At 44.1% G+C, this 19391-nt stretch overlaps 1 protein-coding gene across 4 annotated transcripts in view; it reads left to right on the top strand.

Moving 5' to 3' along the window:
* The window catches only part of rpe (ribulose-5-phosphate-3-epimerase), an 83611-nt gene that overhangs the window by 6652 nt on the left and 57568 nt on the right, over positions 1 to 19391 (top strand). For 3 of the 4 annotated variants that reach the window (XM_063051512.1, XM_063051511.1, XM_063051510.1), the window contains exons 3-5: positions 903 to 1042; positions 9312 to 9446; positions 10046 to 10132. In XM_063051512.1, the coding sequence (XP_062907582.1) occupies positions 903 to 1042; positions 9312 to 9446; positions 10046 to 10132 (362 nt within the window). The remainder of the gene's footprint in view (positions 1 to 902; positions 1043 to 9311; positions 9447 to 10045; positions 10133 to 19391) is intronic. The other variant, XM_063051513.1, reaches the window with a different exon arrangement.

Here is a 19391-nt window from a genome sequence, read left to right as displayed (position 1 = left end):
TATAGAATGCTTGGGAATTCCCTTTACTCCTATTTGCCAAGGACTTGCATGGGCCCTTCCATCTTCCACAATCTCCTCAATCTCTGCAATGTTCAGGCTGAACACCGGACAAAGGTTGGAGATATTCATTGCTGCCCTAAAAGTCAGCAGCATAGTGGGCAGCGAGTTAAAGGAGGTTAGAGATATAGAGAAGAATGATTGTCAAGAATAAGTCCGTTCTAGAACAGAAATGAGACATTTCATTGAAACCGATCAAATATTAAAAGATAGAGTGGACATGGACAGTATGTTTCTTATATTGGAGGAGTCTAGGACCAGAGGGCACAGAATACAAGGACACACTAGCTTCCAGTAGCTTCCTCTCGGTTTTCACTACTGTTGGCCATACAAGTCCTGGGTTGAAGATACAGTCACACACAGACGTAGAAGGACTCTTCATTGCTGTTCCATAACAGCCTTGTTTTACCAGTCAGGGTTGTTAGTCCTGACCTGAAGGACTGGTGGACCACTCTTAGTTTGGCCTCTACTCTACGACCTGTTTGGCATGGGTGACTCTACCAAGAGCCAAAGCACAAGTTCTTGACTCTAGCCAACATAACTTTTGGGGCATTAAGGCACCCAAGCCTCCAAAGGTTGTGGTCATCTTGGAGGAACCTCCTTTAAGACTCCCCTTAAAATCCAGCTGTGGCTGAGTGCGTGTGGGGTTGTGCATATTGAGTGAATAACTCTTATGAACTTTGTTAACCATTGTGGATGAAGAGAGAAAATGGTGCTTATCATTTGCAGAGCAATTGCAATTTATATTTGCAGGACCTGAGTTTTGTAGATCTGATCTTTACAAACACTAGTGATAAGAAATGTTTTTTTTCGAGAAGTGTTGCCAGCTACTGTTTGCTTTCCAGACATGCACATGATGGTCTCAAAGCCAGAGCAGTGGGTGAAACCAATGGCAGTAGCTGGGGCAAATCAGTACACATTCCACCTGGAAGCTACAGACAACCCAGGTCCACTCATCAAAGACATCAGAGAAAACTGTATGAAGGTAAGATGAGAGGAAGTACTATTCGCAGAGGTGTGTGTGTATGTGTGCGAGAGTTTGATGAATTGCTGTTCTTCAGAGTATTTCATTTGTGTAGCTCGCTGTTAGTTTCAGATCACGTGGATTGAATGGAACTGGCTGCTGGCTGTGTTCCCTACTATGGAATAACAGCCGGAATAATGCCCCGGAATGTGTCCTTTTGAACTGGTTATGTATTGCCAGCATTTTAAGCAATAGGTACTGTACAGGACAAGACAGGTCAGTTGTCACAGGAGGGGATGGATCTGTTGCTGTGCAACATTGTGGTACAATAGGGTGGGGACATGTCTGTCACTGTATAACACTTGGGGACAGGTCACTGTATAACACCATTGATGTAGGTAGAAGCATATGTACTGCCTTCCTTCCTGAACTCCATTACCGGCTCTTTGCTGACATTGAGGGAAAAGTTGCTAAATGCTTTACATGATAATAAAGTATCCATTAGCGCTAACTGCCTAATTCTGCTCTCATGTCTTGTGGTCTTTTGAAAGTAATTACGTCTTCTGTGGCGATCAGTAGAACACAACCAGCAGCCAATTCCATTCAATCGATGTGATCTGAATAAAATCAACCTGGGTTCAGTGCCGGAAGTGTTTGTGCCTCTGAACTCGTCACGTCTTGATCATTGTGTTATCAATAGTCTTGAATATATTGTGTTTTTGAATTCATTTAACACAGTGAGTAATTGAGGACCAATCCATAATCGCTTCCTTTCAATGTGTTATATTGTCATCTGTATTTTCTGCTTTCCAATGTGTCGATACAATGATTTTGTTTACGTGAACTTCAGTTGATACCAGGAGCTTTTGTCTTCTTTCTCCTTTCCAGAACCTTAATGTTTGCTGAAAGTCAGTGCAAACTAAAACCAAAGGTTTCAAAGGTACATTTAATGTCAGGGAAATGTATACAGTATACATCCTGAAATGCTTTTTCTTCGCACCCATCCACAAAAACAGAGGAGTGCCCCAAATAATGAATGACAGATGTTAGAACCCCAAAGCACACCCCCAGCTCCCCCCTCCCACGTGTAAGTAGTGGCAAAACAATGACCCCCCCCACACCCACCAGCAGAAAAAAAGCACTGGCACCCCCACTGAGCACTGAAGCATGCAGCAAAGCATCAATAAAGACACAGATTTGCAGCACCCCGAAGACTACCTGTTCAATTGGTAATTCGACATGTCACAGACTCTCTCTCTCTCCCTAATAAGGGAGAAAGAGGTGTCTCCGTTTTCACAGCAAGAGGGGAGACGTAACAAACAACGCGATGATCTGTAATGTTAAAAGTCAGTTGCATCGCTTTTTCTGAGCTCTGTGCCCAAAGATCTCGGGTCTCTGGGCACACAGCCAGCAGCCAGCTTGCTGCTTTCGATCTTCCGTCTCCCATGACACACAGATTCCCTGCAGAGGCACCAACCATGAGTTCACCCACCTCCAGAGCCACGAAATCTCAGAACTCTGAAGGCGAGCTAATCTTCTAGGCCATGTCCTTGGTATCGCGAATAACGGCCAGTCATGAAACCCCGTGAGCGGGTCCCATTCCCACAAAGAACCGAAGTCAACATGTAACTCCAGGTCAGGGTCTTCAAAAGAACCCTGAAAGGGAAAAATAGAAATATTAAAGATAGAAATAGAGCTGTTAATGATGATGCAAGCAAAGGAGTCTCCATTAGCTCCTTAGCTCCAATCTTTATCCAATCTTTGTTGTAGGTACTTCTGGAAAAGATTTATTCTTTGCTGATGTACGTTGGCTCTCTTATCAGCTCAGCTTTCCTTGTCTTCAGGTATTCAGTACTTAATTATAAATTCCAGTATCTATTGCACAAGGCAGTCAAGTAAAATGAGTGTGATGAATTGGGAGGGTTCAAAGTACATTTATTATCATATACAACCTTGAGGATCATCTTCTTGCAGGCAGCCACAGAACAAAGAAAGACAATAGAATCCATGAAAAACCTCACATCACAAAGACAGTTAAACATCCATTGTGTGAAAAAGAAAGAATAAATTGTGCAAGCAATAAAAAAAGAACAAACAAACCAATCTCCATGAACCTCAGAATCCCAGAACTTGATGATGGTGAGGACAATATGAGTGAGGTTGATGTTCTGGAGCATGTTGATATTAAGGGAGAGGAGGTGTTGGAGTTATTAAAATACATTAGGACGGATAAGTCCCCGTGGCCTGACAGAATATTCCCCAGGCTGCTCCACGAGACGAGGGAAGAGATTGCTCAGCCTCTGGTTAGGATCTTTATGTCCTCGTTGTCCACGGGAATGGTACTGGAGGATTGGAGGGAGGTGAATGTTGTCCCTTTGTTCAAAAAAGGTAGTAGGGATAGCACGGGTAATTATAGACCAGTGAGCCTTACGTCTGTGGTGGGAAAGCTGTTGGAAAAGATTCTTGGAGATAGGATCTATGGGCATTTAGAGAATCATGGTCTGATCAGGGACAGTCAGCATGGCTTTGTGAAGGGCAGATCGTGTCTAACAAGCCTGATAGAGTTCTTTGAGGAGGTGACCAGGCATATAGATGAGGGTAGTGCAGTGGATGTGATCTATATGGATTTTAGTAAGGCATTTGACAAGGTTCCACACGGTAGGCTTATACAGAAAGTCAGAAGGCATGGAAGTTTGGCCAGGTGGATTCAGAATTGGCTTGCCTGTAGAAGGCAGAGGGTGGTGGTGGAGGGAGTACATTCAGATTGGAGGGTTGTGATTAGTGGTGGCCCACAAGGATCGGTTCTGGGACCTCTACTTTTCGTGATTTTTATTAACGACCTGGATGTGGGGGTAGAAGGGTGGGTTGGCAAGTGTGCAGACACAAAGGTTGGTGGTATTGTAGATAGTGTCTACAACACCACCACGAGGATTGCCAAAGATTGCAGAGAGATATTGATAGGTTGCAGAAGTGGGCTGAGAAGTGGCAGATGGAGTTCAACCCGGAGAAGTGTGAGGTGGTACACTTTGGAAGGACAAACTCCAAGGCAGAGTACAAAGTAAATGGCAGGATACTTGGTAGTGTGGAGGAGCAGAGGGATCTGGGGGTACATGTCCACAGATCCCTGAAAGTTGCCTCACAGGTAGATAGCGTAGTTAAGAAAGCTTATGGGGTGTTAGGTTTCATAAGTCGAGGGATAGAGTTTAAGAGTAGCGAGGTAACGATGCAGCTCTATAAAACTCTGGTTAGGCCACACTTGGAGTACTGTGTCCAGTTCTGGTCGCCTCACTATAGGAAGGATGTGGAAGCATTGAAAAGAGTACAGAGGAGATTTACCAGGATGCTGCCTGGTTTAGAGAGTATGCATTATGATCAGAGATTAAGGGAGCTAGGACTTTACTCTTTGGAGAGAAGGAGGATGAGAGGAGACATGATAGAGGTGTACAAGATAATAAGAGGAATAGATAGAGTGGATAGCCAGCGCCTCTTCCACAGGGCACCACTGCTCAATGCAAGAGGACATGTCTTTAAGGTAAGGGGTGGGAAATTTAAGGGAGATATTAGAGGAAGGTTTTTTACTCAGAGAGTGGTTGGTGCGTGGAATGCACTGCCTGAGTCAGTGGTGGAGGCAGATACACTAGTGAAGTTTGAGAGACTACTAGACAGGTATATGGAGGAATTTAAGATGGGGGGTTTATATGGGAGGCAGGGTTTGAGGGTCGGCACAACAATGTGGGCCGAAGGGCCTGCACTGTGCTGTACTATTCTATGTTCTATGTAAGTCCACAGTTATGGAGCCAGTTCAGTGCTGTGGTGAATGCCAATGGCTGCAGGCCACAGCTGCAGAGCCAGTTTAGTGATGAGGCTGCAGAATTAGTTCAGCACTTCAGTGAATAAACCCTCATGGAGTAGTGAGCTGAACACTAGTTCGTGCTTCGTCCTTGGCCTCGATGCCTTAATCTTTTCAATCTGGCTCGGTGCTTAAATCACCCAAATTCGGGTTTGTTATCCACTCTCAGGCCCAGGCCCCATAGCTTCAATCCACTGCAGCAATGGCCACCATCTGCATTCTTGAGAGTCCAGTTTGCAGAATTCTTCAGGATGCTACTAAAGTGCCAGGTTGTACAGATGGTCTGTCACCTCCCAATGGGAAATTACAGGCTGCAGTTTGCAGTGATTGTAGTCACAACAAAGGTATGTTTAGTATAATTGTTTATAGTTTTGTTAGCTGCCTACCAAGTGTTGCTGTGTCACGCCAGTGCTTTCTTTGCAAGAAAAAGCGCCAGTTAGTCGTGGCAAGCTAATTAAGGATATAATGACCTTTTCAAAGGTAGAAGGATGGGCTTATAATGAACATCAGGGTTGGACGTTAAAGGCAAATCAGCTTTGGCCAATTTGATGGAATTCATCAATGATGGACACGTTTACTATCATGAACACTACCTTTGCTATTCCTCTTTCGTACTATTTATTTAATTTTTTTTTGCTTAATGTGTAGTTTTTTTGTCTTGCTTTGTTGTACTGCCACAAAATAACACATTTCAAAACAGAATCACCTGATTCTGACATTGACTTTTAGAATGAATCTGACAAAGTGCCGTACAGCTATTTTAACCCAGCTTGTATTCTGAACACCAGATCGTCACTTACTTGGTCATAATCTGCTTGACCTTTTCCATTTCTGAGAACCAGGTCGAACACCGCTTCTCTCATTGAGAGAGAAAGATTTTATGTGCAACCAAGAAATTCTTCTCTCCTGGCTCTTGGCACTGTCTCCCCTAGTCTGTGTTTGGGTAATTACTGCTCTGTCCTGGGATTTCTGAAGACGTTTTCCATTCTTTGACTCTGCGCATCTTGATTACAGAACTCCAAAGTTACTCTGCACAGAATGGGCCCTTCACCTAACTTGTCCATGCTGACCCGGATGTCTGTGTTAATCCCACTTAGGTGTGTTTGACCCACATCGCTATAAAGCTTTTGTATCCAATGTACCTGTCCAATATCTTAAATATTGTAATAGTTCCTACCTCTACCACCTAATTCAGTGGCTCATTCCATATACCCACTCTGCTCTCTGGAAAATCTCTGATTCCCTTTTGATATTTCTTCTCTCCTTAAAACCTATGCCCTCTAGTTTTCAACTCCCCTACTCTAGGAAAAAAACTGACCATCCACCATCTCTACACCCCTTATTTTATAAACCTGTACACGGTCACTGTCAGTCTCCTTCAATTCAGGGAAAATAGCCTCAGCTTATTCAGATTTTCCTTTTAACTCCAGCCGTCCAGTCCAGCGATGCCCTTGTGACTGTTTTCTGCATCCTCCCTGGTTTAACTGCACCCTTCCTATAGTATGGAGATCAGAAATGCACAGAATGGTCTGAGTGCACCCTAACCAATGATTTCTGCAACCACAATGTTCTCTAATGTGATGTTCCTGTTTTTAAAAAAAATCCCAGCAAAATAGTCTCCCCTCTATATTAAAATATGAAATTTGGTAAGAGACCAACTAGTCTTTGTCTTAGAACTCTAAAGATATTCTTAGTTAAATGTTCTGAATTAGTATTCTTGATTGCAGGTGGCTCAGTAGCCTAGCAATCAGCGTGACCATAAGACATAGGAACAGAATCAGGCCATTCAGTCCATCAAGTCTGCTCAGCCTTTCCATCATAGCTGATTTGTTATCCCTCTCAACCCACTTCTCCTGCTGCCTTCTTGTCACCTTTCTTGCCCTGACTAATTCCTCTTTGAATATACCCAGTGAGGGCCTCCACAGCTGTCTGTGGCAATGATTTCCACAAATTCACAATTCTCTGGCTAAGGAAATTTGCCCTCATCTCTCTTCTAAAGGGATGTCCCTTTATTCTGAGGCTGTCCCCTCTGGTCCTAGACTCCCCACTATAAGAAACATGGCCTCCATGTCCACTCTGTCTAGGTTTTTAATATTCAATGTTTCAATGAAATCCCCCCTCCCATTCTTCCAAACTCCACTGAGTATGGGCACAGAGCCTTTAAATGCTCCTTAAATGTCAACCCTTTCATTCCTGTAAATCATCCTCATTACCCTCTGGACCTTCTCCATTACCAGCGCACCCTTTCTTGGATAGTGGGTCAAAACTATTCTCAATACTCCCAAGTTCAATCTGACCAATGCCTTATAAAGCCTCAGCATTACGTTCTTGCTCTTCTGCTCTAGTCTTCTCTAAATGAGTGCTAACATTGCATTTGCCTTCCTTACCAGACTCAACTTGCTAGTTACCGTTATGGAATCCTACACGTCCCAAGTCCCTTTGCACCTCTGATTTCTGAATTTTCTCCCTGTATTGAAAATGATCTACCTCTTTATTCATTCTGCTGAAGTGAATTACACTTCCCAACACAGTATTTCATCTGCCTCTTCTTTGTGCCTTGTCCTAATCTAAGTCCTTTTCCAGATTCACTGCTTCCTTAACACAACCTGACCCTCCACTTATCCTTATATCATAAGACCATAAAAATAGCAGAGTCAGGCCATTTGGCCTGTCAAATATGTTCTGCCATTTCATCATGGCTCATCCAAATCTTTCTCAACCCCATTTTCCTGCCTTTTCCCCATAACCTTTCACGCCCTGATTAATCAAGAACCTGTCAACCTCCGCCTTAAATGCACTCACTGACTTGGCTCCCACAGCTGCCTGTGGCAACGAATTCCACAGATTCACCGCCCCCTGGCTGAAGAAATTCCTTTTCCTCTCTGTTCTAAATAGACGCTCCTCTATTTTGAGGCTGTGCCCTCTGGTCATAGACTCCCTCACAAAAGGAAACATTCTCTTCACATCCACTCTATCTAGACCTTTCAACATTCGATAGGTTTCATTGAGATCTCCCTTTATTCTTCTAAGTTCAAGTGAGTACAGCCCCAGAGCTTTCAGTTGCTGCTGGTATGATAACCCTTTCATTCCCGGTACCATTCTCATAAGTCTCCTTTGAACCCTCTCCAATGCCAGCATACCTGTTCTTAAATAAGGGGCCCAAACTGCTCATAGTACGCCAAGTGAGGCCACTTGGAGGCCATCTGGAAACTTGACCGCAAAGCCATCAATTCCATCATTCAAATCATTGACATTTAGAGTGAAAAGAAGCGGTCCCAACACTGGCCTCTGTGGAACACTATTATTGACCAGCAGCCAACCAGAAAAGGCTCCCTTCTGCCAATCATCTATCCATGATCATATCTTTCCTGTAATACTGGGGCTCTTGTTTAGCAGCCTCTTGTGCGGCAGCTTGCTCGTGATAGGATCAGAGGTGGAGAGTATCATTAACTTTAAATTCCTTGGTGTTATCATATCAGAGGATTTATCCTGAAGTCATCACAAAGACGCCTCTATTTCTTTAAAAGTTTGCATTGATTAAACTTCAGCAAACTTTTAGATGCGTGCTGAAGTGTAACCCAACAGGTGCATCACAGCCTGGTAAGATGCTAAGAGATTGCACTGTTTTGTGAATGCTTTCAAAGTTGGAAGTAAATTCATTATGAAAGAATGTATGATACCTTGTAATTGATTTCTTGCAGGCAATTACAGGGAGATAAAGAAATACAATAAAATTTGTGAAAAACTGTACATAATAAAAAAAACTGAGAAACCAAGCAATGTGCAAAAGTGGACAGAGTGCAAATTATAAAATAAATAAATAAACAAATACCGAGGACAGGAGTTGTCAAGTCCTTAAAAGTGAGTCTGCGGGTTGTGGAATTGGTTCAGAGTTGAGCTGAGTGAAGTTAACCATGCTGTTTCAGCAGTGTGGTTGTGGAAAGGTAATGACTGTTCTTGAACCTGGTGGTGTGGGACTTAAGACTCCTGTACCTCCTCCCCGATGGTAGTAGCGAGAAGAGTGCACTGTTAGATTTGTGGATCAACAAAAATGCCTTATTTAATCTTGCCATCAATTATTCTGACTTGAATTATGAATTGGAATACCAAACATAGGCAATTTCAAAAATAGTGTGTGATAGGGAAATTTCATGGCGATTTTCATGATCAGCAGCCCAAAATCCATGAAGTATTCAGGAAACACAATCTTTGCTGTCTGGTGTTATCAGATAAGTGCCCAAATCCAACGTCTGCATTTCTTGCCACAGGAGACCTATTCCATCGCTATGCATGTATATGAGGTGTTTCTCAGTCCAAAGGTGAAGGATAACTACTACCTGTTTCCACAAGTCTTTGCTCTTTGACTACTGCCCGGACACACTATAACTGAGGTTGTGAGCTGGGTGTCATAACACAATCTATTGTATATTTCCTCTTCAGGTGGGACTGGCGATTAAACCAGGAACATCTGTAGAAGTCCTGGCTCCATGGGCAAATCAGATCGATATGGCTCTGGTAATGACTGTGGAGCCAGGATTCGGTGGTCAGAAGTTCATGAGTGATATGATGCCAAAGGTAATTTATCGGCTATTTTGCTATGTTTTAAGATACTTTGCAGCTTGCTGTGCTGTTCAAACAGTGAAGAATACTCAAAATGTAGATAAGCAACACTCCTGTGGGTTAGGTTTATTATGTAAGCATAATATGGTGACTCTTTCCCAGGGTTGAAATGTCTAATACCGGAAAGCATGCATTTCAGGTGAGGGGGTAACTTTAAAGGAGATGTGAGGGGCATTTTTTTGTAGAGTGGTGGGTGCCTGGGTAGAGGCAGATGCATAAGGGTCTATTAAGAGATACACAATGGAAGGATGTGGACATTGTATAAGCAAGAGATTAGTTTACTTGGCCGTTTTACTACTTAATTGATTTGGTACAACATTGTGGGCTGAAAGGTTTGTTCCTGTGTTGTACTGTTCTATGTTTTACACAACACTGGTTAGTTCTTAACTACTAAAATGAACCAAGTTCAGTTGTGATACAACTTGATACACAATTTGCAGGTCTTCCTGTTTGGTGTTGGGTCAAGTGGGATATTTCTTCCCTTATCGAGCCATCCTTTGCTGAAAAATTATGAAATAGCTTTGGGACATTCAAAACTTTAAATTTTGTTTCAGGTGCACTGGTTGAGGACACAGTTTCCCTCTCTGGATATTGAAGTTGATGGAGGTGTAGGACCAGACACTATTCACAAATGTGCAGAGGTATTTCACCCTTAACTAATGAAATCCAGATATGTGGTTGATCAATAGCTTTAAGTAAATTCCACTCTTCTCCACCTTACTCATTTTCACTGCAACTGCACAGGTCTTCTATTTGGCCATTCTGTGCCTCGGACTAGCTGGATGTGAGTGTAGATAATCTGCCTTTTCATTACTTTAGCTGAAGTGCATGTCCGCACATATTCCTACATGAACTACATTTATCAGTCTTGCCTACTCATCCAATCTATCTATATCTTGTTGCAGAAGCACAGCATACATATCACATCATATTCTTCAGCCTATTTTTGTATCATAGAGTCATAGAATACTACAGCACAGAAACAGACCTGTATCCACCACTTCTGCTGGTATCTCATTCCATGAAGAAGTCCCCTCCCCCTTCAAGTTCTCCTTAAATATTTCATCTTTCTCTCTTAATTCATGACCTCTGGTTCTCATCTTGCCCAACCTCAGTGGAAAAAGCCTGCCTGTGTTTACTCTCGTTATACCCCTCATGGTTTTATATATCTCTATCAAATCTCCCTTCATTCTATGCTCTAGGGGGAAAAAAAAATCCCAACCTATTCAATCTTTTCCTATAACTCAGGTCCTCAAGTCTTGACAACATCCTCATAAATTTTCTCTGCACTCCTTTAATCTTATTGATGTCTTTCATGTAGGTAGGTGACCAGAACTACATGCAATACTCCAAATTAGGCTCCACCAACATCTTAAACAACTTCAACATGACATCTAATTCCTGTACTCAGTACCTTGATATATGAAGGCCAGCATGTCAAAAGCATTTATGACACCATTTACCTGTGTCGCCATTTTCAGGAATTATGGAACTGTATTCCCAGATTCCTCTGTTCTACTGCACTCAGTGCTCCACCATTCACTCTGTAAGTCCGAAGCTGTTTTGTCCTTCCAAAGTTGAAAACCTTATAATTGTCCGCATTAACTTTCATCTGCCATTTTCAACCCATTTTCCAGTTGGTCCAGATCCCACTACAAGCTTTGATAGCCTTGTTTGCTGTCCACTGCCACGCCACAGATCTCCAGTTTGAGAGACAACAGTCTACTGCCGCTCTCTGGCTTCTACAAAGTGAAAATCTAATCCAATTACTGTCTCTTCCTCAATGCCAAGCCATTGTATCTTCTTGATCAAACACTCCTGTGGGACCTTGTCAAAAGCTTTGCTGAAGTCCATGTAGACAACATCACTGGCTTTCCTTCATCAATTTTCCTCAGAAGTTGGTTAGACTCAATCTACCATGTACAAAAAGCCATATTGACTGTAAAGCCATATAGATCCAGTCCCTGTCTATCCAAATACTTATAAATCCGGTCCCTTAGAATATCTTCCAAAAACGTATCCACTACTGACATCAGGTTTACCTATCTATAGTTACCCAGCTTATTCTTTCTCAAACAACAGAACAATGTTAGCAATTCTCTCGCACCTCACCTGAGCTTTTCCAATAATTTATCCTTTGTAATTAACAAAACACACATCTGTCATTTCTTTGCTGTTATTAATTCACCAGCCTTGTTCTCTAGAGGCTCCACTATTACCTTAGGCAGTCCCTTCCTACTTTTATCTCATTAGACACTTCTATTGTTTTCAAACTACATGCAAGTTTTCTCTCAAAATTCTTTATAGTCTTTTGCTAGATCCTCAAACTTACCAGCCCTTTAGTTTACTGCTTGCTCTGGAAAATATACCATACTTTTCAATTTAACATTTTCCTTGACTCCCTATGTTAACCCCAGATTGTGTGTCTCATGAAATCCTCTACATGTAGACCAACTGTTTAAATATTTGCCATTGACCATCTAATGACCTCTCTCTCACTCGTTTACCCAGTCTGCCCTAGACCACTCCTCCCTCATTGCATGATTGCTGTTATGTCAATAGATGGTACAGGTTATGGATCTGTGGTGTTCATGCTCAAAGTACATTTGGAATTATATTTATAATCACTAGGGCCCTGATTAAGCCTCATTACGAGATCAAATCTAAAACAGCCCGTTTCCGGGTAGGTTCGGCAATGCACTTCAAAAGCCATTCTCGTTCACTGGTGACTTCCAGGAAAAACTGCATGGCAACCAGGAAAGGTCGGTGATGCTGGAAAGACAGCTGACCACCAGGAAAGACTGGCACGGGCACACAAGGCTAGCAACCTTGTGTGTAGCACTCGCGGGAGGGCCCCATACAAGCTACGGATGTGCTAACTACACAATATTCCCAGAATTTCCCAAGAGGTGGGGAGGATGAGAGACTCAACAGGACAGACATAATGGCAATGGCCAGGCCTAGAAATACGATAACAAGAAGGCTCAAGCAAACAATGCTGATCGGGGAGGTATTCATTACAAAGTGCCGTTGCGGCAAAATCTGCAAGAACGTCGAAGGCCTCTATACACCAAAGCAGGTCCAGCTGCAGAACGAAGGCCACTCAAGTTTAACGCGTGGACTCAGCATCCAGTTAGATGATAGAGAACTCCAGCCAGGAAGCACCCCACAGAGCTTAACATCTCGGCGCCTGTGCCGCCCCAGTGCCAAAGAAGCGATCAAGTGAGTGCCCCCTTGGACACCTAATCCATTCATCAAGGAAAGAGAGGATCAGATGGCCTAGATCATCAGTGTATTTTGGAAGCAGTTCGATGACAACCTGGATTGCATCTTGGAAGCTACATGGGCAGGACCTGTCTGCAGGAAAATCGACTCCCTCACAGCCATTGTGTTCAGCTTTGCTAACGGGTGATTCAGACCTATGGAGAAAAAAGGGGATCTTAAACCATAATGGCAACCAAACAGGAGGGAGATCAAAGTCATCTGCCACCCCAGGGTCAAGTAGTATACCCTACAAGGTATATAAGAAATGCACAAAACTCCGGAAGTTGTGGAAGATAATGAGGAAGATTTGGACCAAAGGCTCTATCCCACTAAGCCAGAAAATGGCCAAAGGATGCTTTGTTGCCAAGGAAGAAGATTCCTCCACAATCACTCAGTTTAGGACAATCTTCCTCAGTAGTGTGGAGTGCAAGATATTCTTCTGGGTGCTAGCGAGATGGCTGACATCTTTGTTAATGGAGAACCACTATATTAACACATCCATCCAGAGAGGTGGCATCCCAGGTTTTTCTGGGTGACTTGAATACACCTCAATAATCAGCCAATTGATCCGTGAGGCCAGGCAGAAGAAAGGCGACCTAACAGTCGTCTGGTTAGACATAGCCAACGCCTGTGGATCAATACACACACATACAGGTTGGCCTGGACCGCTACCATATCCTGCCAGTAACATGGGATATGATCTACCTAGGAGAATTCAAGCTATGCTTCACTTCAGCCCACTTTACAACCAGGTGGCAAAACCTCCAAAAAGTGATTCCAGTCGGCTGAATCATCTCCCCCATTTTGTTTGTCATGGGTGTGAAGCTCATATCACCAGCAGCAGACGTAACCCAAGGTCCAGTGTTGGAGCCCGGGATCCGACAACTTGCAATACGGGGATTCAAGGATGACATCACAGTAACCACTGTAGCCTATGTCCAAGCAAGATGGGTATTGGAAACTCTGGACAACATAGCTAACTGGGCTAGGATGACCTTCAAAGCCAAGAAGTCCAGATGCATGGTGATCAAAAAGGCAAGGTTACTAGCAAGGGAGCAGTCATTCCATCCATAGAGGACAGTCCAGTACAGTGTCTTGGAAAGTGGTTTAATGCAGCAGTGACAGTGCCAACATCACCAACACTGTAAAGTAGACGTGTCACGTGGCTGAAGAAGATCGACAAAACTGGTAAATTTAAGACATGGTTGTACCACCAAGGCTGCTCTGGCTTTTCACAGTGAACGAGTTCCCCATGACCACTGTAGAAGGCAAAGGGAGGAAAGTTGACAAGCACCTGTGGAGGTGGTTGGCGATCCCCTCAAGTTTTTCGTCAGTGGGGCTCTGCATAAGATCAGGCCAGCGGAGGAGTTCAAGGTGGCAAAGTATAGAGTTGTGTTAACACTGAGGGGCTCCGATGACAAGCTAATTAAACCAGACAGGAGTCACAACAAGATCACAACATGAGTGAGCTGCCAGCTCAGCCTTGGACCAGGTAGTGAGCTCCTTGCAATTGAGAGACATTATCGGCAACCAGTGCCTCGGCTCTGCACACTCCCAACAATGGGGGAGTGCAAGTGCAAGGGATAGGTGTGACGTGGTCCAGGCAGGGGCACAGAACCGTGAGGACAAAAGGCGAATATCGAAGGCAGTGGAGTTGGGGTCACAGGGCGTCTGGACAAAATGGGACCTTCCCAAGCATAAGATCACTTGGGCAGAGCTTTGGAGAGTGGAGCCCTTCTGTATTTCTTTCCTCCCGCAGTCCGTGTATGACACTGTCCCTACACCATCATAGCTGCACATGTGGGGCTGAGAGAGGACCCTAACTGCAAGCTTTGTGGTCAGCAGGGTTCACTGGCACACGTACTGATAGGCTGCGAAAGAGCTTTATCACAAGAATGGTATGGGTGGTGCCATGACAAGGTCCTGCTGACCCTTGCTGACACACTGGAGCGGGAGAGGTGTAAAGGAACCTGCTGGCAGAGAGGCAAACAGGGCAGTTATTTTCTTCAAGGAGAGGGCTATGCCAATCATATCAAAAAGGCCTAAATCCAATCTGCTGCAAACTGCCAAATCATGGGAGATGAGAATCGATTGGGGGGGCGGTTGCAGTTTCCGGAGGTGGTGCAAATCACACTTCAACCGGACATCGTACCATGGTCCACTGAAGGCAAGAAAATCACCCTGGTGGAACTCTCAGTACCATGGGAGGAAGGATGCGAGGAGGCTCACGAGAGGAAGGCCCTGAAGTACCAGTCCTTTGTCCAGGAGTGCAGGAACAAAGGATGGTGGACGTGGCTATTCCCCGTGGAGATCTGCTGTAGAGGGTTCCTGGCATGGTCAGCGTGGAGTTTGCTGTCTGCGCTGGGCCTTGATGAAAGCAACAAGAACCAAGCAGCTCGCAGGATGGGGGAGGAAGCAGAAAGAGCCTCTCGCTGGATATAGAGCAGGTGAGAGGAGTTGAATTGGAAGACAGGAGCAGATGGGCAGTGACTTGGCCACCAACTGCTGACCGTGCAACTGGAAAATGTATTGGTGAGGGGTTGAAACACTCTATGAAATTTGGGCACCACCTGATGACATCTGCTCCTGGCCAAAGTCTACAGTTACTTCATCAGTTAACTAAAGAGAGCACTCTGATGTATGATGCAAGCCTAATATATTCCAGTTTATCTACCACAACTGCCACTTTGCTTTATTCAATCAATATGAAGCAAATGATAATTGCAGTTCCCTTCAAATGTGCTTGATATTTGCCCATTTATGTTCTGTCCTTCTGAGAGGACACACTGTTGTTTGTAGAGCACTCCCATTTGTGTCCTGCTTGCTCTAATGTTTCGATGATCCACTACCTTTATGTCTCACACTCTACACTGCTCTGCTGCTCTCCTTGATTACAACCACCACCTTTCCCCTTTACCTATTCTTGTGGGACTGTGGAATGTTGAGCACCCAGTCCTGGTCACCCTGTACTTATGTTTTTGTTACAGCCATTACATACTATTTGTGTATTGTTATTCATGCCATCCAGTTGCAAATGCCATGTGCATTATGTAAAGAAAATTAAGATTGATTTTTTTTTATACACAGGTATTTACAACACTGAATTTGCTCTTTTGCATATTTTTATTTGCCTTCTGCCTTGACCTATTCTATTACTTTCCACTTTCGTAGAAGGAATAAAAGCGTAACTATTTTCTAAACAGGGAGCAAATTCAGACTTGGAGGTTAAGTCATGTGCTTGAGGGGGTCCAGAGGAGGTTCGTGAGAATAATCCCTGGAATGAAGGGTTAATGTGAGAGAGGAGCGCTTGATTGCTCTGGAGTTTAGAAGAATGAGGGCAGGGATCTCATTAAGATCTGTTGAATATTGAAAGGCCTTGAAGGAGTGGATGTGGAGAGGATCTTTCCCGTAGTGAGGGAGTCTAGGACCAGTGTGCAGAGCCTCAGAATACACGGATGTCCTTTTAGAACAGGTAAGGAGAAATTTCTTTAGCCAGAGGGTGATGAATCTGTGGAATTCATTGCCACAAACAGCTGTGCAGGCCAAATCATTGGGTCTATTTAAATCAGAGGTTGATAGTTTCTTGATTAGTAAAGGCCATCAAAGGTTATGGAGAGAGGCAGGAGAATAGGTTTGAAGGGTATAATAAATCAGCCATGATGGAATGGCAGAGCAGAATCGATGGGCCAAATGAACTGATTCTGCTCACGTGTCTTAGTCTAGAACTGTCAGTTTTACTCTCTATTCTGTACTGCTGCTTTTTCATTCCTTAATTTATTGAACTTTCCTTTCACTGCTCTCTCCTCTGTCCTAGTCAAAGTCCTGTTTACAACCCTAGTTATGCCATTCGCCGGGACGCTGGTCCCAGCAAAGTTCAAGTGGAGCCTATCCCAAGGGAGCAACGCCCTCCTTCCCCAGTGCTGGTGCCAGTGTCCCATGGACTGGAACACACTACTCTCACACCAGCCGTTAAGCAATGCATCAACTTCTCTGAACATTGTAACTCATCTGATTCACCCTTTGTCAATTTGCATGTGACTCAGATAATAATGTGATCATCACCCCTGTGGTTCTGCTTTTCATTTTTGCACTGTGCTTCTCATAATCCCTCTTCATCCTAGCTATGTTGTAAGTACTTACATGGACCATGACCACTGGATCCTCTCAAGTTCTTCTCCAGTCCAGAAGAGATGTCCTTAAAACCTCGAATCAGGCAAACAGCACAGCCTTTGGGACTCCATCTTTGCTATAGAGAACAGTATCTGTTCCTATAACTCTATAGTCCCTTATGACTATTACATTTTTTCCTTGTCCATTTGAATGGCTCTGTATGCCCTATTGCTGTACAGTTCACACATTATCCCTCCAGTCTTCATTCTCTAGGAAGCAAAAACCTCGATGTTTGAACAAGGTAAAGGACCAAGGCTTTTCTGGAACTGTCATAGAAAAGTACTGCACAGAAACAGGCCCTTTGGCCCATATAGTCCGTGCCGAACCATTTAAGCTGGCTACTCCCATTGACCAGCACTGGGACCATAGCCCTCCATACCCCTATCATCCATATACCTATTTAAACTTCTCTTAAATGCTGCAATTGAGTTTGCATCACCATTTGCACTGGCAGCTCATTCCACACACTCATCACCATCAGCGAAGATGTATCTTTTCAGGTTCCCCTTAAATTTTTCACCTTTAACCCATGACCTCTAGTTGCAATCTCACCCAACCTCCGTGGAAAAACCCTGCTTGCATTTACCCTATCTGTAACCCTCATTATTTTGTATGCCTCTATCAATCTTCTACATCCAAGGAATAAAGTCCTAACCTATTCAATCTTTCCTTATAACTCAGGACCTCTAGACCCAGCAACATCCTTGTGAATTTTCTCTGTACTCTTTCTACCTTATTTACATCTTTCCTGTAGGTAAGTGACCAAAATTGCACCCAATACTCCAAATTGGGCATTAGGGTTAGGGCTTGGGTTATCCTAACCTTAATGTCTTACACAAGTTCAACATAGCATTCTATCTCCTGTACTCAATACTTTGATTTATGAAGGCCAATGACGGGAGCTACAGGCAGGTAGTCATCCTGGGCCACAGGAGACAGATAAGTGGATGACCATCAGGAGAGGGAAGGGAGGGCGTCAGATAGTGGAGAGCACCTGTGGCTGTCCCCCTCAACAATAAGTACTCCATTTTGAGTGCTGTTTGCTGGTTGGTGGGTGGGGGGGTGGGGGGAAGAGACAGCCTACCTGGGGGAAGCAACATTGGCTGTGCCTCTGGCACTGCGTCTGGCCCTGTGGCTCAGAAGGGGAGGGAATGGAACAGGATGGCAGTGGTAATAGGGAACTCTATAGTTAGGGGAACAGACAGGTGATTCTGTTGGCGTAAAAAAGAACAAGGATAGTAGTTTTCCTCCCAGATGCTAGGGTCCATATTGTTTCTGAGCGTGGCCATGATATCCTGAAATGGGAGGGTGAACAGCCAGAGGCTGTGGTACAGACTGGTACCAACAACATAGGTAGAAAAAGGGTGGAGGTCCTGAAAGCAGAATACAGGGAGTTCAGAGGGAAACTGAGAAACAGGACCTCAAAGGTAGTAATCTCAAGATTGCTGCCTTTGCCACGCGACATTGAGTATAGGAACAGAATGAGGTGGAGGATTGGAGCAACGGGCAGGGATTCAGATTTTTGGATTATTGGGGGCCTCTTCTGGGGCAAGTGTGACCTATACAAAAAGGAGATTGCACTTGAATCCGAGGGAAACCAATATCCTGGCTGGGAGGTTGGCTAATGCTATCGGGGAGAGTTTAAACTAGATTTGCAGCGGAGTGGGAACTAAAGTGAAGAGGCAGAGGATGGAGAGGTTGGAGCACAAGTAGAGACAGCTTGTAGGGAGTTTGTGAGGAAGGATAAGCAGATGTTAGAGCAAAGATGCACTCAGCCTGATGGTTTGAGATGTATCTATTTTAATGCAAGGAGTATCATAAACAAGGCGAATGAACTTAGACCGTGGATCAATCCATGGAACTATGATGTTGTGGCCATTACAGAGACTTGGATGTCTCAGGAGCAGGAATGGCTGCTGAGTGTACCAGACTTCAGATGTTTCAAAAAGAAAAGAGAGGGAGGCAAAAGAGGTGGGGGTGTGGCATTGCTAATTGGGGATAGTGTCATAGCTGCAGAAAAGGAGGAAGTCAGTGAGAGATGGTCTACTGAGTCAGTGTGGGTGGAATTCAGAAACAGGAAAGGGGCAATAACTCCCCAAATATAAACCCCCCAATAGTAACAGGGATATTGAAAAGCAGATAGGGAGGCAGATTCTGGAATGGTGCAATAATAGGGTTGTTGTGATGGGAGATTTTAATTTTCCTAATATTGATTGGTATCTCCTTAGTGCAAGGGGTTTAGAGGGGGTGGAGTTTGTTAGGTGTGTTCAGGAAGATTTCTTGGCACAATATAAGCCAACTGAAGGAGAGGCTGTACTTGATCTGGTATTGGGTTTGAACCTGATCAGGTGTCAGATCTTGGTGGGAGAGCATTTTGGATGTAGTGACCACAACTCTTATCTCCTTCATCATAGTGCTGGAGAGGGATAGGGGCAGACAATTTGGGAAAACATTTAATTGGGGTAG

Source organism: Mobula hypostoma, chromosome 6 (assembly GCF_963921235.1).
Source record: "Mobula hypostoma chromosome 6, sMobHyp1.1, whole genome shotgun sequence".
Classification (NCBI taxonomy): domain Eukaryota; kingdom Metazoa; phylum Chordata; class Chondrichthyes; order Myliobatiformes; family Myliobatidae; genus Mobula; species Mobula hypostoma.
This window is presented reverse-complemented; position numbering and strand designations above follow the sequence as displayed.